The following is a 25,457-nucleotide window of genomic DNA, read 5'->3' as shown; positions in this document are numbered from 1 at the left end:
AGAATAGTATGTCGAAAAAAGCCATTGACATAGTATAGTACGTTGAAAAAAGTGATAAAAAAAAGTCATAGTATAGTATGTCAGAAAAGAGTCATACTATAATATGACGAAAAAATTTGTATATATAAATAGTATAGTTTATCGAAAATAGTCATAAAATCGAGTCAAAAAAGTCGAAAAAAGCGATTAAATAGTCATAGTATAGTATGTAGTATGTAAGTAAAGGTTCAGTTTAAAGGGTCACAAGCCAACAAGGTAGGGAGCCTCTATTGAAAAAATGTCTGCAAAATGTATTCTTTGCCTTCAAAAAGAACAACTTTTAAGCAAAAAGGACAAGCAATGACTTGTTGTGAGTGTTATGAGACACCCCGTCTTCATTTTGAGAAACACTGGCACTATCTGCACCACTAGCATATGATCAGGGCGACGAATTGTCTGTAATTACACCAGGGTATCACAGTTCGAAAAAAGTTTACAAATGAAAATCCTCATGGATTCTGACTTGGCCAAAGAAACATCGCCCATCAAAAAGCTACCTATGGATTATAGTATTCAGATGGATTTAAGGGACTCAGCGCTGACATTCTCAATATCCTCAAAAACATAAATAATAAGCTTTAGACACAGCAGTGCAAGGACTGACAGGGATGTCTTCATTATTAGAGTCTGAGTGGAGAAACTAGAGAAGGAACACCAAGCCACATAATGATGGGTATCACAGTGAGGCCTCCCTCAGGCAGGTCTGGGACCTGTCGAGTCCCAGCCCGAGGACGCACACCACAACATGTGTCATACTGAACACAAGACTGTTACTGCACCGGCGGGGCGCTGCCATATTTGTCAAGGTATGTTCTAGTGTCACTCATGTGGTTTGCAGTGGTGGAATGTAACTAAGTACATTTACTTTAGTACTGTACTTAAAGTGCTCATATTATGCTTTTTGGCCTTTTCCCTTTCCTTTGTTGTGTTATATATATTTTTGTGCATGTTACAGGTTTACAAAGTGAAAAAGCCCAAAGTCCAGTAGACAAAGTCCAGCCTTTACTTCAGAGACAAACGTGGTCACTTTGTAACACACGTTATAATGTTCGCCTAGCTGCTAGCATGGCACGCCCTCATACTCTGCTTCTGACTGGCTAGTAGTCCTTACCTAGGTACTGTCAGGGCACGCCCTCATACTCTGCTTCTGACTGGCTAGTAGTCCTTACCTAGGTACTGTCAGGGCACGCCCTCATACTCTGCTTCTGACTGGCTAGTAGTCCTTACCTAGGTACTGTCAGGGCACGCCCTCATACTCTGCTTCTGACTGGCTAGTAGTCCTTACCTAGGTACTGAGCATGTACAACTCCCAACAAAGATGGAACAGAAGTGAGATGTCTCACTCTGTAGCTAAAACAGAGAGCTCAACACACAGGGTGAAAAGAGGAGCTGCAGCAATGTGCAGTACAACAAAAATATGGTGTTTTCTAAAAATTAAACCACATAAACCTATTCTGGTACAACCTCTAAATACAATTATGAACCTGAAAATGAGCATAAAATGAGCACTTTAAGTACAAATTTGAGGTACTTGTTCTTTACTTGAGTCTTTTCTTTTCATGCCACTTTCTACTTCTAGGCTACTCCGCTACATTTCAGAGAGAAATATTGTACTTTTTATTCCCTACATTAACCTGACAGCTTTAGTTACTAGTTACTAGTTACTACACATTAAGATGTTTGCACACAAAACACATGCAGTTATATACAATGTTTTATTTTACAGTACATTAAACCGAGCAATATAAAAAGTACAAGTCCAGCCGATATGATCAGCCGTTTAAACAGAACAGTTTTGATCGTTTCCAGTTTCTAAAATGTGAGGATTTTTCTGCTCTGAGTACTTTTACTTTTAATACTTTAAGTACATTTTCCTAATGATACTTGAATATGTTTACTTACTGTAAGTAACATTTTCAATGTGGGACTTGTACTGTAACAGAGTATTTGCACAGCGTGGTATTAGTACTTATACTTAAGTAAAGTATCTGAATACTTCTTCCACCACTGGTGGTTTGTAGATAGAGAGGAAAAGAAAGAAAAAGAAATGAAGGAAGCATAGGGCGACCTTGTGCCAGCCCCCCCTAACCCTTCCCATGTTTACATTTTAATGCTGGATTTATTATTCAGGCACAATATTTCCATCCATATATTCCCCCTGCAGATTCATCAAGCTTCGTTTGTCAGCTCTTGAAAGACAAATAAAAAGCTGAACTAATTGCTGTGGACCCCCCCTGGATATATCACAGCCTTATAGAGTGGCGTGACAGCAAGAAATCAAGCCGTAGCACAAAGCGGAAAGCCTCCATGAATCACGTTTCTATCCGTACTCGCGCACAGCAGCAGCAGTGGTGTTGTTGGCTGAGGAATAATCATTGGGGAGGCAGTCCAAATTAATACTTCAGCCGAGGCCGCCTCGTTCTCCGTCATTAGGGCACATTACAGGGCCACAATATACATCATTAAACTAGGCATAAACAATTCATTAAAAGGCCGTTAAGAAGACAAGCTAATGTCACTTCTCTCTGTGGTATTAATAGACTGTAAAATGGCAGAGGGTTAAGGCAAAACGGATCATTCCCCCACTACTATCCAGTCAGTCATCCTGACTAATGGCTTCGCCAGTTGTTGTGGATTCAGTAGACAAGCCTACTTTTCTCCAAATCACACTGACACGACTACTGATGAAGCTTCAGCATGATACAGTTACACACTTTTCATTTCTTTTGTCAGTGATAGTGAGTGTACTGTGGAAAATGAAATATTAGCAAGTTAATTCTAGCAATGTTGTACTGTCACATTTATTATTATATCCATGTCCTTCCAGGATAACGAGGGCTGTAAGCATTAAAGGAGCCAAACAGACACGGAGGCCGCTGTCTCAGCCTTTAATAGCAGTTTATTTAAAATCTGGTGAAAGTGAAGCACCCATTTTCATCATGACAGAGGCACATTCTTTTCGCAGAACAGTGGCTTTCACACTGCAGCACAGGGAGCATCGCTGCACATCCTACCAATGGCACAGATGTTGATCACACATCCAGAGTGGGAGCAGAGAGAATGCATATTCATTACAGAAAAGCAGAGCCGTCCCACCCACTCAAAGTAGGGAGCTAAAACTACACAAATATGTAAAGGTGCTGAACCAAACTGCTTCATTGGGTCAGATCAAATAGTCTGCCTTTAACAAATAAAAGCTGTTGATGATAGTTGCTGTACACACTATACACAGTGTTGGTGTTTTCATTGTGTTGGTACAGTCATTTGAGACATACAGTAATTATCTCAAATACTTGAAATGACTGCCTGGATTTGGCTGAGCCAGGAAAATGTGATGTGTGCACTTCTTGGTTTCCAGTCAACCGGCTAGAATAAGATTGCTTTCATCTACTCATCAACTATCTGATTTCCACTGACTCACTAAAGTCATTTTTGCATCATCTGAATGGGCGGGCTGGTGTGTCACTCTGTTTAAAATATAACTCAAGACTGAAAACAAACTGAAAATATATCAATTTCAACATGAATGGGAGAGTCCCTTATTTTGGTGTTTCCCATCAAACCCATGATTAGATTAGAAGCTTGACATCTATTTGTCAAGTCTGGCCATCCAGTACAATGGTTGATCAGGAGCGAGTTGAGCCTTAGCACAAAGACTGGAAAGCTAGCTATTTCTAAAACACTCTGCATTTGTTTCTGCCTTTGTTCAATAAGTAATGGATAAGGTAGCGCGAGCCGGGCATTATTGAGAATTAGAACCCCAACAGAGTGATGGAGGACGCGAAGCGGAGCGGTCTTGAATCAGCCTGAAGGGGTGCTAATTAGCAATGATGACTAGCTCGCTCTACATTATCCCGCTTTTTACACAGCTTATTACACAGCCTATTACACAGCTACTCATACAGACGTCCCCGCTGGTAACACGGGACAGTTAACTTCACCACTGATGAGCTCTGCTATCCGGCAGAAAACAGGTCGCACCGGTAAATGAGCTAATCTTGGAGCTAACTTATGCTTTGTTTGTACTGTCGCCATTAGCGCTGTTAGTACCCCCTCTCTCCCTTTGGGATCTGCTGACCAGCTGTATGAGCAGAAATATGGATTTAAAAAGGATTTCATTGATTTAAAAACAGTCCGCCAGAGTCTATGATCAGAACTCCATGGAAACGGTCCATGGAAACGGTCTGTTAAACTTAGCAACGGTCTGATGTACAGAAATAACAGGCCGTAGATTGCGCTACTGACCAATCAGAATCGAGTATTCAACTAGGCCGTTTAATAAACAAGATTTAAGACATTTTTGGACTTGTTGGGAACAGAGTTATTATAGTCAAAGATCCAGGACTTAGCCAAAAAATTTGAACATCGACAACTTCTCAGTCCCTCCCCCCTTTCTGCTAAAACCCAAAACAGTCTTCTAAGCCCCTCCCCCCACAAGGGAGAATGAATGCGTGTGCATGAGCAGTGATTGACACGCAGTTAGACACCCCCCCTGGCCCAGATTTCTTTTTAAATGACCTGCTTCATGTAGTTCTACTGGAACATGGGGTCACTTTCAGCAAATATGACAGAAAGTTAGTTTTATAAGGCTTACCTACTGCTCCTTTAACATAAACCAAGACTAAAAGTCAAACTAGCAGTGAAAACATTCTTTCGTTAACTAAAATAAACAATGTCATGCATGACATGCATGACACAATGTCATTCTCAAAATAAAACTAATGCACTCCAAAAACTGAAATCAAAACCGACATAAAAGTCAAAACATAACAATAAAAACTAACAATTTCAAAACTCTAATAAGTGGTTAGGAAGCCTATTTTCTTGATGGTGCTAGGCTTACAGTGTCCCCCTACTTCCATTCTTTGTGCTAAGCTAGGCTAAAGATGTTCTTCCAGTCTTTGTGTTCACCTTGGCTGAATACAATGATATTAAATTAATATTATTCCTCTCATTTGGGTACAAAAACAAAAACACTGTCTTTCCCAAAATGTGTATTACTGTTTATACAATTAAGTATAACATGTTTAAATAACTTTTCTTTTTTTTTCTTTTTTTTAATCACAGAGGAAAGTATAAATAAATATTATTTTGCATATTAATTACCATGGCTGATATACAGTATATGGCATTTAAACTGGTCAGATATAGTTATGGGACATCAGACCAGGTTTCTGCGTATTACTTTGGTTGAAGGGCATAAAAGCAAATCACTTCACTACTATCTAAACCACATGGGCATCACACCACATTCAGACAGGAGTATAAGGCACAGATATTGACTAGTGAAAAAAAAGATATGTTTTAAGCACTTCTGCCACATTGAAACTGTAGTTTCACATTTTACAATAATTAAATAATCAGGAACAGCAATATATTTTTCACAATCATACAATTTCTGCAACATTCCACACCTGATAAGCTCTAGTGTTTCTCTGTCTCGGTTACATCAGTGCTGACTGATCATTTGTGTCATGTGTGCTTGTTGGTTAATGGCCCTGACACACCAACCCAAAAATTGGCCGTTGGACAGTCTGGCGAGGTCGGTGACTCGAGTCTGTTCGGTGTGTTCCGTGAACCCGGAAATGACGAGCGGGATGAGCCTGACTAAGGCCTCTCAAAATCGGAGGAAAATCTTTGAAACTGACCTTTGTCGATCTGAAATGAAGACAGATTCAGCAACTGCACGGCCTATTTCTCGCTTAAAATGTTTTCAGAAACACGTTTCGGTGAACTACCTTCGCAAAATATGAGACCGTATTCCGAACGAAGCCGCCATTATGCCCGGTTGTAAAATCTGGGAGCAGCCAGACCCACGTGACGCGTTCGTCCAATCAGCCGCTGTTTTTTTATTTTTTTGGGCGACAACACAGATTAGCGCCACCTGCTGTTATGGAGACGTATTACGTCTCGCGCACGTGCAGAACGTACGCTCAAGTCGGCGTCGCTTCGGTGTGTTCTGAGGCACTTTTTTGACCTCGGGGAGCCGACTGATCAGTCCGACTGCCTTTTCTGCCGACGGTCGGCCGTCGGGTTGGTGTGTCAGGGGCTTATGAGCAACACTGCCGACAGATAACCTCAAGGAGACTCAGTCTGGCGTTACGCTCTGTAAAGATGTCTGTTGTGCTGGCTTTTAGAGCAAAACATGTGTAAAGCAACAAAACAAACAGAAGACATAGTCAAACCCCTGAGTTTCAGGACAAATACTGAGGTCACATAGAGTATTTACACTGTTTAACATACTATCCTCAACTTTATCCTCAGTACTCCTTCGCATTGGTGGAGCTTCATTTTGGTAGGTAAATACATTAAGTAGGTGGCTGCAGCCAAACAGCAGTGACAGACAGCTCAGTGTGAATGACAACAGGAAAAGCATGCAACATTATGAAAGCACTGTGAAACTGGTGGCTTTCAATCTTCATCATTCATTCAAAACTCAGTTATTATTGCCTTGAAATTACAAAGCCAAAACAACGGCTAACGAAAAGAACGGTCTGTATGACCTAAGCATACATAATTAGCAATCCAGTTATCTAATTGCTGTTAACTTTGGCCTTGGTCGTCTGACCTGATTTTTTTTTCTTACTTGGCCAGAATGAATTGTTGAAAGGTCTCCAAAAAAGGTTTTTTTCTGGGTAAGGGTTTATACAGCTTAGCTGCAGCGCCTAAGCGTTTTTGCGCCTAAGTGTATGAACGTAAAAACAATGTGGAAAGCATCTGGACAACGAGCAAAGGCACGGGAAGGGGCGTCCGCGCGTGAATGGGCTCAACTGGAGAGCAGGCGACAACTTCAGCACATGCTAACTAACTTAAGGTGGGCTGACCTTTAAGGTGGTCTAGCTATTCTCATTTTACTAATAAGCGGCTCCTTCCAAGTTTTGCTTTAGTGATCTCGCTCGCTGCAACGGACAATCACTAAGCTTTATGCAAATAATTGCACGATGATGTCACTTGAGCGCAAACAAACAGGGAAAACCCTGTTAATATATCATTATCATATCCGTCTGTAGGGTAAATGTAGGGAAACTGGAATACATGTATTATGGTTGGAGACCTGATTTTATGCTATCAAAAACATTTTGTTGCACGTCGTTGGACGGAAAATGAATCGCAACTTTGCATAATGCACTAATTGATTCAGTTATTTTGCGGCTTTTCTCGTTTTTATATCATTGTAAATTGTATATCTTTGGGTTTTAGACTGTTGAAATGTGTTACTTCTCAGTGCTTTTATTTCAAATGAGTTAGTCTGTCTGTTGCTGATTTGATGGTCTGGGTGTTTTGACTACTTCCGTCATTTATATTGCACATTAAAATTAAAACAAATGTTGTTCCAGTCTGCTTTTTCACAAGTTCTCACATATGTGGTGCAAGGACAGTTGATAACCACAGTATACTGTGTGAAATAAGGCTGTGTTCACTCCTTTGTTATCACCTTTGATGCTACTGATTCCTTTTAACACACAGCATCAAGTATGTATCAAGTGTTTCTTAGAATTAAAACAAACTTGATGTCGACAGATGCCTTCAGAATGACCCTCATGAATTAAAACAGCCACCATGAATGCTGCACATTCTGACAAGGCACTGACCACGCCCCCTGATCTTTATTTACGTTACCAGCTAAACTAAATATGTGATTACCAAATCCTCCGGCAGCTTTTTTCAACTGTTTCTAAATAAGAGTAGGTTTCACACTTGTTTTGTCCCTTTTCGTTGTCCTAACAAGATGTTCAAGGGAGCATTGCTCACAAATGTTGTTGTTTTGTGTTTAGCATCCAGTACCAAGGCATATGTCCTAGCCTTGTGTTGCTTGGCAATACATAAGTGGTGATTCAGATTCTGGGAAGATGTAGCAGCTTTACTGCAACGACCCTGATTTCAAGTGTCCAAAGAAATAACAACAAAAAAGTCTCACGTTCTATAATCCTGTGACTGGGAGTTTGTTGTTTCCATTCAGCCAGTTAATCCAAAGAACCTCCTCACCCAGTACAACTGCTTTATTTACCGGCACGCTAAAAGAAGATTGTGTCGGTGATACAGACGCAGGCAGGTCAGCAATCTCCTACAGCATCTGACCTGCCTCTTAATTGCTTTGGGGCAGTGTCTGCTGGCGAGCACTTCACTCCTCTTACTTCCTTTGGACTGTGGAAATGAGACGATGCTGGGGTCACTGAGTGAAGCTCTTCTTGATGGCCACTTTGGGGAAGAGGCCGGAGAGCTCTTGGACGACCCGCATGTCTATCTGCGAACAGAAGGAGACGTCCAGGAGGAGAAGTTGTGGACAAGACTGGAGGAGTTTCTTCAGTGAGTCAGCACTCACCAACCGCGTACCTGATGGGTCACATAAGAAGATACATTACAAAAACATAATATAAATACAAGAGATGAAGCTACAAAAAGAGACTGCATCTGCAAATTTCGGAGTAAATTAAATAAAAAATGTCTATGTTAACAACTGAGTCCACCAATCCACTTCCAGGATAGCTTTGGTGACGTGAAATTCCGCCGGATATACTGTGTATATATATATATATATATATATATATATATATATATATATATATATAAAATACTATGTATTATATATATTCTTTTCGGCCGGATGTCCGTTAACTTCCGCTTTCTTTGTGTTGGAATTTTAAAATTGCTCTAAGCGATGTCACACGTTTTTTAAGCTACAACATTTTTTGTCACACACAGCAAACATCGCCTCACTATCCACTAGCTGCCTGTCCCCTGAACACACTGTAAAAAAACATCTCCTCACTATCCGCTAGCTGCCTGTCCCCTGAACACACTGTAAAAAAACATCTCCTCACTATCGGCTAGCTGCCTGTCCCCTGAACACACTGTAAAAAAACATCTCCTCACTATCTGCTAGCTGCCTGTCCCCTGAACACACTGTAAAAAAACATCTCCTCACTATCGGCTAGCTGCCTGTCCCCTGAACACACTGTAAAAAAAACATCTCCTCGCTATCCGCTAGCTGCCTGTCCCCTGAACACACTGTAAAAAAACATCTCCTCACTATCTGCTAGCTGCCGGTCCCCTGAACACACTGTAAAAAAAACGCGGTCTCTGTAGACAGCCCAGGCTCTAGTTCAGTTCATAGTTCATACTTAAAATTTTTGCTTCAGTTCAATGTGCTGTTTCAGGTCTGCTGTGGATGTGACTGAAGTGCGGATTTTCTTTTTGAAAGCCGGCGGTCTTACGTTTGCAAAGAAATGTAAGATTTTTCCCATCCTCACCGACCTTGTCATAAAACTCGTTTAAAGGGGTGATAGAATACAAAAACGATTTTCATAGTTGAAAAACAGTTTGGAGGGTAAATAGGACATACATAGAACCTCAAAACTGAATCTAAAAGTTGACGTCAACTTCTCAACTCCTTCTCATTTGACTCTACCTTCTTCTTTGTAACGCCCCAAAATTTACATAGGCCACTAACTGATCTGAGGTCAGTTAGTCTTCTAAATCTCGTTCGCAGTGTTGCCAACTCTTTTCCAATGAAAGTCGCTAGCACCAGCTCCAAAAGTCGCTAAAAGTCGCTAGACGACGTCATACGCTCATTTGCATATTTTTGACGTCATTACGCAATCATTTGTATAAAGCTTAGTGGTTGTGTCAGCAAGGTAGAAAAAAATATGGGCCGTTTTACAAAAATTGATGGCTAACTGCAAATTTAGTACGACTGTTTCGGAGTTCAGGAGCTCCACAGTATGCCCTGACAGCGGCGCGGTGCCTGCCCGGATCGCTGGCTTTCTGCCTGGACTGTCAGACCCCGCTGCACGCTGGCTGGAGCTCTCTCAGGAGATACGGAATACTGGCCCAGAGAAAAGGAGTAGATATCGGACAATTGAGCGGGACATGTGGATTTAAATCAGTGGCGCAGTGGACTCGCAATAGGCGGTGTGCAGGAGCTGCCTGCCGGCCACGGTTCATGGTACGTTAACTTTTTTTCCCAACATGGATCCTCAGCGAACAGTGCCGAAAGCATAGGTGTGTGTGTGTGTGTGTGTGTGTGCGCGACACACAGGAGGATGAATAAACTGTAACGAAACTGTTTGTTTGTAAGTTTATTTGATTAGGACAATGCACATTAATTAACATTTCTGTAAATGTGCCAGTGTTAGCCAGTCGGCTAATTTTCAACTGTAGTTCTAACTCTGTATCTGGTGCTTTGTACAGTAAGCTTAGTTGATGAGATTATGTGTCGGGGACTCGGGGCAGTAATCAAGTTTGAAGCCAGCGGCATAGCGGGCATGCCTGGACATGTCTGTAGTTTGGAACGCTAACGGACAGTGTGACAGCTGCTGCTGAGGAAAAAAGGGTTTGTGTGTGTGTGTGTGTGTGTGTGTGTGTGTGTGTGTGTGTGTGTGTGTGTGTGTGTGTGTGTGTGTGTGTGTGTGTGCGTGCTAAGCTCAACCAATCAGCGTGCAGCTCATCTAAATATTCATGAGCAGACCATATAAAACAGAAAAGCTCTCGTTTCAGTCCAGTCCCATTTAACAGGGTAGCATTAGGGCCAAAAAAACAGCAAGAGTCATTTTCAGCCCAACTAATGGTACATACCCTATTAGGAGACCTTAAGGAACAGCGTGAAATACCGTATATAACCATTCTATCACCCCTTTAAATGATCATACGACACCTCCTTGCTGCTTTGTCGACTCCATGCTGCTGTCGCCTCCATGCTGCTTTTTGTTTTGATGACCGCATGCGGCGGTGCGACACTGGTGGCTGGTGTTGCCAGATTGGGTGTTTTTACAGCTACATATTAAGGCATGTTTACGGTGTTTTAGCCGGGTTTTCGCCTGGATGGCTCTATAGAAATCTGGCACCCTATTGAACAAAGTTAAATTGAGAGAGCGTGCCGTTCACAGACACCAGAATGAACGAGTTCACAGTAACGTTCATCAAGCAGTAATACAGTACGTTCAGTTCACGTTCGCCCAAAATAAGAACGAGTTCATGAACTATCGTTCAATGAACGCGTCAGGCACAACACTGACGGTAACTATGGTCGAACAAACCAAAAAAAGAGCGATGACTACAGACTATGAAACTTCAAAAACAAGTGAAGTGAAAAAAAAAAAACACACCTGCAATTACCGCTTTTTGCTATAGGTGCCGGCAAAGAGACCCAAACGGGACATGTACACATGAAGTGCATTTGTGAGAATGCCAAAATATTTTCATGGTTCTATGACACAGTCTCTTATTCACAGACGTGATGACGGCCATGTGTAAAGAACACGGCAACATTGTTGACATGAAGCCACTCTACGTCATTGTTTGCATATTAATGTGGCTTTGACTCTGTCCTAAGAGGCTAGCTGCTCTGGGTCTGTTTACAATGACATCCGACCACGTCCCTCTTAATAATGCTCTGCTAAACAGAGCTGCAAAGATGAATTGATTAGTGTCAAGTATTACATTAATTGCCAACTATTTATATGAAAAACATAGTAGCAGCTAATTAAATATTAACAAATGAATAATAATGAATGACAAAAGTTAAGCCCAACAGACATCCACATGGGTGTGAGGTCAGAGCTTACCCAGTATGTCGAGGTGCTGCAGTGAGGGGCAGCTGGCGGCCAACTCCTCTACGTCTGAGTCGCAGACCGTGCGGTTGGCGGTGAGGAAGAGCTTGCGCAGGCGGGGCAGGCTGCGGGCGAGGTGCTGGAAACATCCGGTGCTGCTCTGCAGTGTGGGACACCAGCCCAGGTCCAACTCCTCCAGCATCCTGAGCAACCACAGACAGTGCAGAAGAGCACTGGAGTTACTCCGTCCACAAATTCACACATTCACTCAAAACAGATAAGCTCTGCTTTGCCTCTGTGGTCTACAGCTGCAAGTTGTTTACGGTGATAATGTGTTCATTGCATTAATAGCTGCAATCCAAATGAATGGGGATTAATGATTATATAGTATGTGTTGCCTTTTGAAAACAGATAACCCTAATGTGATAGTGATTTAACAAATACAAGGTAATCACAGAGAATATTGGTAGCCTTTACTGGTCTCTACACCAGGGGTCTTCAACGTTTTTTAAGCCAAGGACCCCTTAACTGAGAGAGATGAAACAGGTTACATATTAAACTGGGCCTACAATAACGTGTAGGGCAGCCTAAAGCCTTTTTTTTGTTAGTGCATATAATACTAAGCTATTGAAATAATAATTGTTGGCATGATTTTATAAATCATGTTTTCAAGCTTTAGTGCGTAGCTTTTTGATATTAATTAACGTCCGTTACATTCAAGCGATTACCAAATGAGTTGCTACAAAGCTAATTAAGACTATCAGCTCCACACAGCTCTCTCTGGATTTCTCAGTATGACTGTTCAGAACATTGTGGCGTCTGGTGACTTTCCCGCGCAGAAACTTGAGTGAAGATAATGACCATGTTTTTTTAATCCTCCATGTCCTCCTTAGCTACTAACAACTGCGTGGAGGAGGGGTGGGGGGCGCGTGCGCAATCACAAAAGGCTGTATCACAGCGTTGTTGTCATTACTTAGAATTCCTCATGGGGGCGACAGAAACTACGCACCATAGCTTTGATGTTGAACGTACATGTGGCCATAGATACAGAACATGTTTTATATCTATGCATGTGGCACAGTGAATCTTCAGGATTAACTGTATCTGTGGATGGCTACCTTAGAGACTACCTTACCTACAGTATGGGCCAGTAAGCCTGTCATCAATGTGTTTTTTTCACAAACAGGCTGACTTATATTTGCTAATAATATGTTGGATTCATGTTAAAACATTTACATTTTTGAAATTTTTTTGGAATAATTAATAATTTTATGGTCCCCCTGCAGTAACTCTAAGGACCTCCTAGGGGTCCTGGACCCCTTGTTGAAGATCTCTGCGCTACACTATATTTACATTGCGCAGTATCATCATCAGACATCTCATCTGCTAGATTGTTTTACAGCACAAAGAAGGAGGACACTGCTGTTCCAGCACAGACAAAGCAAGAAAATGAGTCGCTGATGGAAAAATGACTTCAATACTGCTTATTTGATAAGACAAACATTGTTTACAGCACTGAACCTAATTAGTATTGCCTACCTGCAGCCAGAGACGAGCTCGGCCAGGCCTCGATCAGTCAGGTTTTTGCAGCGCCACAGGTCCAGCGAGCGGAGTGAGTGACAGCGAGCAGCCAGCATACTGGCTACACCGTCATAGTCATCAATCTACAGGACACAGGCAACAGTTAACATGCATGGAGGGCCTTCGGAGGGGGGGGGAGATTCCTCTGTGGCATGTCATACAGTCCCAGGATTCAATCATTTGCCGTCAGGATGTCATACAGGACTGAGCAAATGATTCTGTTAGAAGTAGTAAGTGAGTTTGTAGCACATTTCCTCCAATTGTCTTGCGTATTTTGAGCAAATTGAAATGTAATTTATTTATTTATTATTACAAAAAACTGATTAGCTGCATCGGCTGGTTTGAGGGACATAGCATGACTTTCTCAAGAGAGAACAAAGCAGCAGTGAACACCTTGACCAGAAAGAACTGATTTGTGTTTGCAAAGCTGTTATTGTTCTTTGGTGTCAGTTAATGTTGTGCCATATGTCATCCTTTCATCCAAAGATGAAAGCAAAAAAATGCTATTTTATAGCCACACAGCCAGTGCAGGCACTTTACCTATCAAAATGACAGCATGCAGAACATTTGTCTGACATAGCACTGGATGGATATTACAACTTTTGGCTGAAAGAGTTGCTGTCATTTTGTAGTCCCATTGCCAATTGTTACATAGCTTCATTACCAATGATGACACTAAAGCCTTAAGAAAGAGCACAAGAGAAAACTGTACTGATAATTTGACATTTATTTCACCTTTTCTCAATTGCTACATTATAATTTGCATCAAATACCCATCAATTAGAGGGAAACTAGTAGGAAACTAGTGACAAGGTGGGGGAGAGAGTAGTCCTTCCGGGATTGCTCCGGGCCGCAAAATTCTGCTGGATGCATGTATTTTCGCTTTCTTTGTGTTGGCGTTCTAACCTCCGGTGGATTTGTGAGGACTATGGTTAACTGCTCCTCAGATCTCTGCAGGGTAAATCCAGACAGCTAGCTAGACTATCTGTCCAATCTGAGTTTTCTGTTGCACGACTAAAACTACTTTTGAACGTACACATGTTCCACCAAAACAAGTTCCTTCCTGAGGCTATTTTGCAGAGGCGCCGTCATTGAGTCCGGTGCCCAAGACAATTGTGATTGGTTTAAAGAAATGCCAATAAACCAGAGCACGTTTTTCTTCCATCCCAGAATGCTGTGTGGACTCGCCAGACCCTCCTCTGCAGCGCCGTGAAGGAAGGTCTGGCAATGCGAGACTACTCTGTGTGTAATAAACTCTGTGACGGTGTGCAGAGTTTTCTGTTGCACCACTATTTTGCAGAGGCTCTGTGCAGAGCTTAGCACCGCCCAAGACGATTGTGATTGGTTTAAAGAAATACCAATCAACCAGAGAATGTTTTTCTCCCATCCCAGAATGCTGTGTGGACTAGCCTGACCCTCCTGCGCTCCGCAGCGTGTGGATGGTCTGGCAAAGTGAGACTAGGGAGAGAGTTACTCAGTCAGCCAGGAACCAGGGAAATTTGAAATCAGAATGTCAGTAAAAGGAAAATATGTTTGTGTGACTTTTCCTTTCTTTTTTAATTATCTTCTTAGAAAAGCATATATATAAAGGATCTAATTATACATCATAATACATTAATCTAATTCATGTATGATATAAAAAAGATGCTGTATTTTAATGTCCACATACTTGTCTGTCCATGATTGTCACATCCTGTGTACCATGAACCATGGTGGACAAATCCACTGAGCATAACATCATTAAAAGGAGAAGTTTGACACTTTTGGGAAATTTACACATTTTCTTTTGGGCGGAGAGTTAGATGAGAAGATCAATACTACTCACATTTCAGTCTTAAGGCCACAGCCACCAGCCTGTTAGCTTAGCTTAGCATTAAAACCTGGAATCAGCTAGCCTGGCTCTGTCCAACAGTAACTAAAGTCCAGCTGCCATCTCCACTAAAACACACTAACTACCACACTACAGCTTGTTTAGTGATAAAAAACTATTTGCCGTTTGCTTTACACTTCAGTGAAGCTTAAACAAACAACATATAATGTGTTACATTTACCCTGTTTCCACCAAAATTAGCACGTATATGCAGGTTTTTTACATTGTGTACATTTCTCTAATGTTTTAACTGTGTTGTGAAAGTCAAAAGTCAAATTTAGAGCTAAGGATGGAATAAAGTATTCACTTAAATTGTGTTCAGTGCCATTATCTCTGCCCTTTGTCTACTTTACAACCAACCAGTTTATTGTTAGCAGCTCAATTACTGCTACACTACTCAAGCCATCTTTTGGACAAGCTGCTATCCAACAAGACAACATGGTGGGTTTACAGACTGTGTGTGTGTGTGTGTGTGTGTGTGTGTGTGTTCTCACACACACACACATTCTCACCCTCACACAGCTCCCTAGGCTGAGGTGTCTCAGCTCTATGCAGAAAGTCAGGATGCTCAGAATAGCTGTTTGCTGCAGAGACAACAAAGAGAAAGACAAGATGCAGAGTTGTCATTTTATTACCCATATTACAGCATATATTTCTTTAATCTCATCCATTCTGGGTTTGGCACACTGGTAATATCTAAGAACCTACAGCTTGCAATCCAGACATTACAACAACAATGGAACAACACAGAAAAGTCAGAAAACAAAAGGAAACGTCACTTGAATAACTGCTGTATTGGAGCTACATGTTCACCAACAAACTCAACCCCAGACATACATCTTATCTGAGTGAAAATCTAAAAGGTATACATTGAAATAACAATATACCAGGGGTGGGAAAGAAAATGCATCGTGATTTTTTTCTGCAAAGATTTTTGAAATTGGTTCTTTTGCCTAGAATCGATATTTTTTATTTATTTTTACCTACAACCTAAATATTTTCGGTTTATACGGTACCCCTGACGGCGACTACATCATATCCATTTCCAGCAAAACAGACGGAAAGCAGAAAATGTTATGTACTTCTTGTCTCATGATGTAATATTGTCTCTAGTGTATTATTCAACTTTTTGGTTTTTGTTAAAGAAGGAAAAGAAAATCACAACACTCAAAACTATCGAATCGCAAAAGCATGTTGTCCCTACAATATACCTTTAAATAACAGTAACATATCCAGCCATGTCATCCAAATTCCCTCCTAAGTGATTTGATCAGTCTGCTGCCTGGGGCACTCAGGTAACGCTTATTGTATTTAAGGGAATATAATACGGTGCAACAGCTAGTTTTTACGTCTCCTCACAAAGTCAAGCGTAGTAAGGAAAGAGACCTCTCCAGTGGCCCTGCAGCTTGGAGATATGGGAATTCAACACTGCGACTGCCAACACATGTACCTCAGTGGCAAGAGAAAGTGTCAGACATTAAAGTGAAAGTCTTTGGTTTTTGTGTGTGTTTGGTGTGTGTGCTCGAGCCTGTGGCTGGCATCTTTATAAACGCCTCTCTCCGGCGAGCTAGCCATTTAATTAGAGCAGTGACAGGGTAATGACAGCTGAGATGTCAGGGCCTCAAACAGACACACAGCTCGCTCTGTCTGCCTGAGTATAAACAACCTGCAGCATGCTGCCTGGCTCCACCGCAGAAACTCTACACCGGCTCCTGCATACAACGCCGCTCTGAAACATGACAAACACTGGAGAAACGCTGAGGTGTAACACCAAAACAAAATACAGCGGTTTTACACGTCAGACAGGCCTGAACCTGAACACATGCAGGACATGTCTTCAAGACCCCCTGGGCTCCGAGTTGACTCGGTTCATCTCAAAAGACAACAACATAGAATGAGCTACGGCCAAGCCAAAACACGCACCATCAAATAAGCAGCTTGTGGAGATCATTAGTCCGACTCCGACATTAGGGCAGGTCTTCTGAACTTAAAGTTCCTTTACTAAACATTTATTGTCTTATTAATGAAGCCATGTAAAGAACAAACTGCAGCCAACCTGGGGTTTAGGACCAGCTAAGGGGGCAAAAATAAGTCTGAAGGGTTATTTTTATTATTTCTTTGATTCAATCTTTGTTTTTCCACCTCAGGCCTTTCAAAACTATTGAAATGAACAATCTGAAAAGGGAACATTACTCTTTGGCTGACTACCCACAGCTCATAGACCTACTGTAGGCAACCTGTGCCAGGGGCTTGTGACTTGGCTGTAAAGGGTCACAAACTAGAAAGGTTGGAGGACTGCTAAGACTAGGCTTACTGTACTTCACTGTAGACATACTGTAGTTTCTTGAAACACCCACATTCATGCAAGCTAACTTGCAGAAACTGTAGTTAAGTATATAAGTAATAAGTGAAGTGAATTGTGAAGGCAAACATTTTTTTTGTGAAGACCACTGCTATAACTTCCCAGCATGATATCTCCTCTATATTAAGTAATACTGGCAAATGACTGTGGAAAAATTTAAGAAATGTAGCATAGCATGTCTAATAGGTAACTAAGTAACATGTATATCCGATATTACAAACAGCCAAGGCAGCCATTTGGGATACAAACATATCATTAACCAATCTACAGTCTACCTGCTGTATTTGGACAGAACAGATGTAAGTGCACATGTAAAAATTGCCATTTTGATTGTGGTTTCCCAGATACACTGTTGACCGTGCCTACCTCTATCTTGGTGCGGTAGAGCACCAGCCTGCGGAGGCGTGTTAGTTTGGAGATGTGTGCGAAGGCCTGCGGGTGGAGGCGGTCGCAGGAGGACAGGTTGAGCTCCTGCAGCCCGGGACAAGTCTGAGAGATGACCTCCAGACAGGCCTCGTTCAGGAAGTGGCAACACGACAGCTCCAGGCAGCCCAGGCTGAGACCACACGCCTTCAGGAAGCTGAGGGCAAGAATAGATGGAGAGGAAAGACATAAGAGGAAGTAGAGATTTATAATTTCTAAGGCTGGGTTTAAAAAATAGATTTTCCGATTTAAATCGTTTTTCATTTGAATGATCCAAAATCGATTCAGAAAATCCGAGAATCGGTCTTTGTCTGTATCATATGAAACATATGTCATGCTAGCTTGTCAGGGAGGGGGTTAAATAACCCTCCAAAGTTAGGCTACATTTTGGCGAGGGAAAAACTAGCATGGCCAATTTAAAAAGGGGTCCCTCTGCCACCTCAAGATATCAGACTGTAGAGTCTGTAGAGCTGCACTTTATTGTGTGGTCATGTTAAATAAAAAGTACATTAATGTAACTGCGTTGGGGTCAATTCTTAATGTAAACATTGATACTTTTAATAATGCACCAGGTTAGAGGGAACCTTGTACAATTGTAGAATCTCATCTTAGATAAATTGGCATTGTAACTGAAATGTTCCTAACCTAATTGATATCGAATCGGGAATAAAATCGATTCGGGACCTTGTGAATTGGAATCGAATCAGAAAATCAATGACCCATACCCAGCCCTAATAATTTCATCCCACATCAGCAACCTACTACTCCACCAGTCTGTATTTTAGACAATAATGCTAAATAATGCTCTTATTTTCTTTTTGTCACGGATTACAGAAAAAAGTTTCAATCAATTTTCTTTGTCTCAGCATGTCTCCCCCTCCCCCACCCCACCCCACCCCAAAGTCATCTCCCTGTTTTCCCGCTGACAGTCTGACCTGCTGAAGCCGGTCAGGGTGAGCGCTCCGCGGTTTCCCGTCCAGGAAAGGTTGATCCTCTGGAGGAGGGTGCAGCGGCTCTGCAGGTGTCCCAAGGAGGCGTCACTCAGCCGGGCCCAGTAGGGCTGCAGACTCAGCTGGGTGTACTGCAGCGGGTCGCAGCAGTGCTGGTGCAGCAGCTTACAGCTCTGGGCCAGACGGCAGAGGTCTGGCAGGGTCAGGTGGCTCAGTATCAGCTGGATGAGCTATGGACGGAAGATGGGGAGAAGGGGTGGGATAGGAGAGAGGATAAGGGGGAGGGGGGAAATGCAGACAAAACATAATGCTGTTACTGTAGGTTGGATTAGGGATGGGCATCGTTTTGATTTTAATGAATTCTGATTCCTATTCTGACTCTTCCTTGCGATTCCGATTCTTTGAAGGGTGGAGTTGCAACGGGTCACATGGTTATTTCACAGATAAGAGGAACATGTTATTTACATTCAATGGTGATTTACAGTTTTATCTGGCTTTTTCAAAGCAAAATAAAGCCACACTTTAGAGCGCCGCTTACTGTGCTCCATGGCTGCAACACAACAAGCGCCTGGAAGTAATGCGGCCACTACGGAAACCAAAACTTGCGCGTGTTAAATTAGGAACCCATGATTGGATTCGAAACCAAAATTTCCCAAACGATTCAGTAGAACCTAGTAGAGAACATAGAATAACAGAGTAGTCTAGAGAATGTTAATTGCGTCCCCTCTGTCAGGCAGATCTGAATAGTGTTTATCTGGGACACAGAGCACTGATAGCGGGATCAGTGGAGAGGTGAGCCGGCTTGTTTTGCACTGTGTTCGTGTGTCTCTCAATGAGAAAGAATGACTGTGCTCGCGTAAGTGTGTGTTGCAGTGAATTAACAATACGCGGTGTTCAAGCGGGTATCAGCTGACAGATAATAGCTATATTGTGTTTCTGAAACAAACACACGGCGGTTGTGAAGACTGCTGTTAATGGCAGCGGTTTGGAGAGGAGATAAGAGAACGAATATCAAGAGCGCTGCCGGTGTTTTGAAGCTCGCTTCAGACAACGTGATACGTCTGCATGTCATGAAAATGACTTTGTGTCCGTGAGTGCATACGAGATCAAGTGTCAGAATGGGTCCAAGCCACACTGTTCATGCGTCTGTGTGGAATACTGGTTAATACAGTGTACATATATACACTCCAGGGCACATATGGTGATTTTAGGGCTAGCTGCAGCTAACGGCCTCTGGGTGTATTATAAGTTATGATCATCATCAGCAGTCAATTTATACAGATCTACGTTTGGCTGCTACTTAATGACTTTACATAGACTGAAATATTGCAAAAATAGTCAACAGATTAAATGATTATTACAAAACAATTGTTAGTTTCAGGCCTACAGTGCACCATAATAATAGACTGGAAGTTTGTGTGGTTTACTATATCTGTAAATTTGAAATGTTCATTGCATCTTTTCATGCTTAAATGCAAAAAGCACTCCCACACTTAAGATTTACTGGCTTAAAAGGTATCCGGCAGAGTTTTTGACTTCTAGTGGCCGCTGTGGAGCACTGTTTTTATGAGTGGGTTCCCTGTTTGTCCCATGCACAAGGACGCACGTACGTTATGCGATACACAGCCCTGCCGATGGTTTCACACTATTCCACTGATACAAGAGGCGGTGATGTGCCAAGAAAGGCTACAACGCACCAGCAAAGGCAGTGAAGAAGAAGACTGCCCTCTGGTTAACATGAATGTAAACAACGCAGAACTTAAAACACCGGCTTTGCAAATGATTTATGGAGGAAGGAAAAGCACTCAACATGTTTGTTAGAGCTGAAGGGGAGACAGTCAGTTGTGGTGAGTAACACTAAATGTAAACATAACTTACAAGAAAGCTCCCGTAGAGTGGTGGGACCTCCATACTTCTCACAGTAATAACTGGAGGGACAGCTTAACCAAATATGTATTGGTTAAACATATCCTTATCCCAATGTCCCGACCATAGATTGTAAAAACAAAAAGATGGATGACGCCTCCACTTTCTCGCCACTGTCGCACTAAATGCTTGCTCTTGGGGGAATTACTAGAATTGTTGGGGCTTTGTAAATTATAGAGTGTGTGTACTCTATCTGTAAAGTGTCTCGTGATAACTCTTGTTATGATTTGAAACTATAAATAAAATTGAACTGAATTGAAAAGTGAAGCCAGAATATCCCAGATATGGGCGCCACCACCTTGTAATTTTAGAGCTAGAGTACGCGCAGTAGTGATCGGGCGGTGGAGCCGTGATATCGAAGTCCCTCCCATACACCTGCCCGACCAATCGTGAGTCAATCACAGCTGTCATGACGTTTCACCCTGTTTTTATAGCATCAAATAACCAAACTTATCCGAAAAAGTAACACTTGAACAAACATCAGCGTTATAAGAACTACCTAAAATGACGGAAACCTTCTTTGGAAAAAAATTGGTGTACTTTAATTTATTTAGTTTGGCCCACATCCCATCCCCTAACATGGAGGGGGTGGGGTTTATGATCTTTACTATAGCTACGACCAGGTGGTGATAGAAATGTTTTGGCCTCACTATACAGTCCATGCATCTACCTCAAATCCTGGACATGAGTTACAGAATCCTTTTTGAGTAGCAAAACATGAATTGTGTGGTCCTGGTGTGCATCTACTCCTTCACTCAGGCCTGAATGATTCAGTGTACACATCTGTAATCACCTCATAGGGCAGTTTGTCAAAGTAGCCATTGCCTGTCCTCTGGTGCTTGCCGTCTCCTTGTCTGAATGAACATCCCACATCGGACAGCTCCTCCTCGCTGTCACTCAGGTCATTGATGTCAATGATAGGCATCTTGTAGAGCGCCAACATGGGCCTTTCTTTTACCCCACGCAGAATAACAGCGTCCATCTCGGTGTAGTAGTCCAGCATAGAGCTGTTGACCTCCAGGCGCAGCAGGTTGGTGGGGAAGTTGATATGCTTGATGTTAGGGGAAAACTGACGCGCCTGGGGTGTCAGCACCTTGGTCGGCACCCCTGACCACAGCACCTCCCACCTGGACAAAAGAAAGAGCTGTGTAAAGCCACAACAGGAGGGTATTTCTTTAACCTAAAAATGGGCCTATAACACTGGATTTCTGGGCTCCAGTCTACCTGTAGTATTGTGCACACCATCCACTGGATCTGTGCAGTCTTTTATTTCCACTCAACAGTGGCATTGTGATGCTTAACATGGCTCATAACAACACATCCATAATCCATTAGTATGGCATTCCTTGACTTTTGTCTCACATCTTTGGCTGTTGGCTTAGTGTTTCTAAGCTTGTTCTGTGAGCCTCATGCACTGAATCCAAAGTACAATGAACTCTGTGAAAAAAACGACAATGACTCGTAAAGGATGATGGATGGGCAGTAATGAACTATTGTAGCGCCCTACTGCTGACCACACTGCTTACAGAGAATAGGAGTTATACCATGATTACAGCTGGATTATAAAGTAGGATTCGAATAGACTGTTCAGGTTTCATACGCATTTTAACCAATACTTTTCCATGGCTTTTCCATGAATTTTTGGCAAATTTCCATGACTATGTTATACAATAAGAATAAAAATCTGTCTTAAAGTTCACCCTCAGAGGTTTAACAATAAAATGAATGACAATGTATGTGGTTCATAGTGGGATTGGTAATATCGCGCCCCGAATAGAACGTTGAGGTCAAGACGACGTGAAAAACATTTATTAATCACATATTATTATGCTGTGTTAAAAAAAAAATCCATGACTTTTCCAAACTTTCTGGGTCTTTTTATGTTTCAAAAACCTTTCCAGGCATGGAATTTGCATTTTTTAAATTCCATAACTTTTCCAGGTTTTTTCAAAACGTATGAACCCTGACTGTTGGACTTTTACATTTCTCCCAATATGTTCATTTTGACACTGGTTACGAATCCATACTCTTTCTGACAACGAAATCAAACAGAGATATAGATTCATTCCATTACAGAAAGATGACCTGAATATATTAATGTGAATGTAGTTGTTTGTTTTTTGTATTATGGTAAGTTATTGTATGACCTTATATATATATATATATTTTTTTTTTTTTACCTTTATTTATCCAGGTACGTGTGAATGTGTGAATGCAACGACCTGGAAGCTGCCCAGTACAACCAGTCTGATCTGCTGGCCACTGAGCAGCTGGAGCGGTTGGGGTTAAGAAGGGCCTTTCCCAAGGGCACCTCAGTGGTAGTAATGAGGGAGGGACTCTTTCACTTTCCCCACCCAGATTTTTTTCCTGTCGGTCTGGGGATTGAACCACCGATATGAAGTGTTGTATGCTGTATATTAGAGCTGGGAAATATATCGATATTATATCGATATCATGATATGAGACTAGATATCGTCTTAGATTTTGGATATCGTAATATAGCATAAGTGTTGTCTTTTCCTGGTTTTAAAGGCTGCATTACAGTAAAGTGATGTCATCTTCTGAACTTACCAGACTGTTCTATTATTTGCCTTTACCCACTTAGTCATTATATCCACATTACTGATGATTATTTATCAAAAATCTGATTGTGTAAATATTTTGTGAAAGCACCAATAGTCAACACTACAATATCGTTGCGGTATCGATATCGAGGTATTTGGTCAAAAATATCGTGATATTTGATTTTCTCCATATCGCCCACCCCTACTGTATGCATTGCTATGTCTTTTTTCTGTAATAATATGATATTGTAAAGTAGTGGCAGGACTTTTAAGGTTTTTCAGGACGTTAACTTTCGACAACTTGCATTTTGTTGTGCAACCCTGTGTTGTAGAATGACAAAAAAATAACCTTGAACTATTTGGATCACTGAGAATGTCTAGTGGTGGTATTTTGGACAGATGGTTGTCTTTACCTGACATCAGTAGGTGGGTTCTGGGAGAAGGGGTTGTGAGAGCAGGCCAGAATCTTAACGATGGCTCCAGGGTAATAAGTCTCAAGCACATCTACTGCTGTAGGGTAGACAGGCTCCTCGAAGCCCAGTTCAATATAATCCTGGCTATGGAAGCCTTTAGGGGTGCGGCGGAAAGGTGGTGGTGCACTGGCACATTGTTCCCACCATGTCCCGTAAGCTCTAAATACAGCGGTCTGAGTAAAGTCTCCTGAGCTGGGGAAGACGTTGGGTATCCCAGCCAGGTTCCACATGGTGTAGGACATGCTATTCTCACTGCCATAGTGGGAGCTGAAGTCCAGGACCTCCTTGGCATACTGCTCCACCTCCACAGTGACCGGCATCACGGCACGCTGGCCAGACTCAACAGCCCGCCGGCTGGTCAGAGCCTCACCTCGAGTCCCACTCCTGGAGCGTCGCCGCAGACAGATATAGTAAAACATGCTCAAGAGGGTTAACATAAGGAACTCTAGGGCTGATGGGGGCAGTGGAGAGAACGGAGGCTAGAAGGAGGAAGAGCCTCCACCTACTGGAAGGACAGTGGCTCAAGGGCTGGGGGTGCGCAAAGCACAGGCTAGAGGCCTGGCTGCATGCATGACCTGTATGTTAGGCAGAGACAAGCACAAGTCAGCAGGTCAAGGAGTACAACTCAACAAAATTCTGAATGCTTTCTTTTTTCATAATAGGTTAAAGGGGAGGAATGTGTGCTACCTAGATTAGTAGCTGAACATGAATGGAAGCTTTCCCAAATAATATACCACATCCACATCTGGGAAATCAGCTGAAAGTGGTTATTCATTTAAATTTGTTGACCAGTTATTCCCAGTACAAGTCAAACAGGTAACGTTACACAGCCGTAGGCTGCAACAAAGGGACAACCTGTGGTCCAGGTAAACAAAGGAACAGGGCCATCTGCAATATTCAAAACAGGACTGGAACCACTGTGATCGATCCCAAATGGGTTGGCAGGTCTTTTACAGTTTTTCTCAATCGATTTGGCACATTTACTAAAACAAACTTACAATTGTCAAAACTCTAAGTACAATCCTCACACCATGTGGTACCTTCAGCACATCACTATTTTTAGGCAGCTGAATAGTATTGATGCCAGGCATGGCACACGCTATACTTACTCATTGTATGTACACACCAGCCAACCACAAATACACAAAGGAAGCTTGTACAGAAAAAAAAAGAGATATACAACAGCGAAATTATCAGGAACTGTTGTGCAAGATGTGCAAGAAAAAGAAAATATGCTGCAAATGGATCAACCTCAAGCATCATCCAATCTGTCCTCTCTGTCTGGCCACAACATTTAATCAACATCCCACCTGATTACCTCCCTTACAATGCAACTAGGGAAAAACTTTTGGCATGACACAGCAATCTGCTGTGATATCCTCACCTGACACCTGTTTGCGTTTGGTTCTTCTAGCGTAAATTGTAAGAAAATTGTCTTGTTCCCCATCTAGCCTAAGTCTATTCATCTGAAAACTTTTACAACAAAACCACATACCTATTGTGTGACAGTTTATTAAGATTGTTGGTTGCTCTATTTTGCATGTTGGGATTTAGCTACACAATGAACATGTCATGTGTATAATTGCATTTGAGAATATTATGATTCAATAGCAAATAAATACAAACTACTTTCACCTGCAAGGGTTACTCAATGTATTTAGTGCCAAAGCAATGATAAATGACTATAGTCATGTGAACAACTGACCTAATGTTCATATAA

General features: G+C 42.0%; 1 protein-coding gene across 5 annotated transcripts in view; it reads right to left on the bottom strand.

Moving 5' to 3' along the window:
* Nucleotides 1-2,913: 2,913 nt before the first annotated feature.
* fbxl4 (F-box and leucine-rich repeat protein 4) overlaps nt 2,914-25,457 on the bottom strand; it is a 23,704-nt gene continuing 1,160 nt past the window's right edge. For 4 of the 5 annotated variants that reach the window (XM_078253708.1, XM_078253707.1, XM_078253704.1 and 1 more), the window contains exons 2-9: nt 23,678-24,312; nt 21,494-21,827; nt 18,760-19,004; nt 17,768-17,981; nt 15,552-15,623; nt 13,128-13,252; nt 11,604-11,791; nt 2,914-8,373 (exon numbers count right to left, since the gene is read on the bottom strand). In XM_078253708.1, the coding sequence (XP_078109834.1) occupies nt 8,210-8,373; nt 11,604-11,791; nt 13,128-13,252; nt 15,552-15,623; nt 17,768-17,981; nt 18,760-19,004; nt 21,494-21,827; nt 23,678-24,174 (1,839 nt within the window). In that variant the 5' untranslated portion in view covers nt 24,175-24,312 and the 3' untranslated portion in view covers nt 2,914-8,209. Of the gene's footprint in view, nt 8,374-11,603; nt 11,792-13,127; nt 13,253-15,551; nt 15,624-17,767; nt 17,982-18,759; nt 19,005-21,493; nt 21,828-23,677; nt 24,313-24,424 lie in introns of all 5 variants that reach the window. The other variant, XM_078253706.1, reaches the window with a different exon arrangement.

The sequence above is a fragment of the Sander vitreus genome, chromosome 6, assembly GCF_031162955.1.
Source record: "Sander vitreus isolate 19-12246 chromosome 6, sanVit1, whole genome shotgun sequence".
Classification (NCBI taxonomy): Eukaryota; Metazoa; Chordata; class Actinopteri; order Perciformes; family Percidae; genus Sander; species Sander vitreus.
Note: the sequence above shows the minus strand (reverse complement) of the source record. Positions and strands in the feature narration are given on the sequence as shown.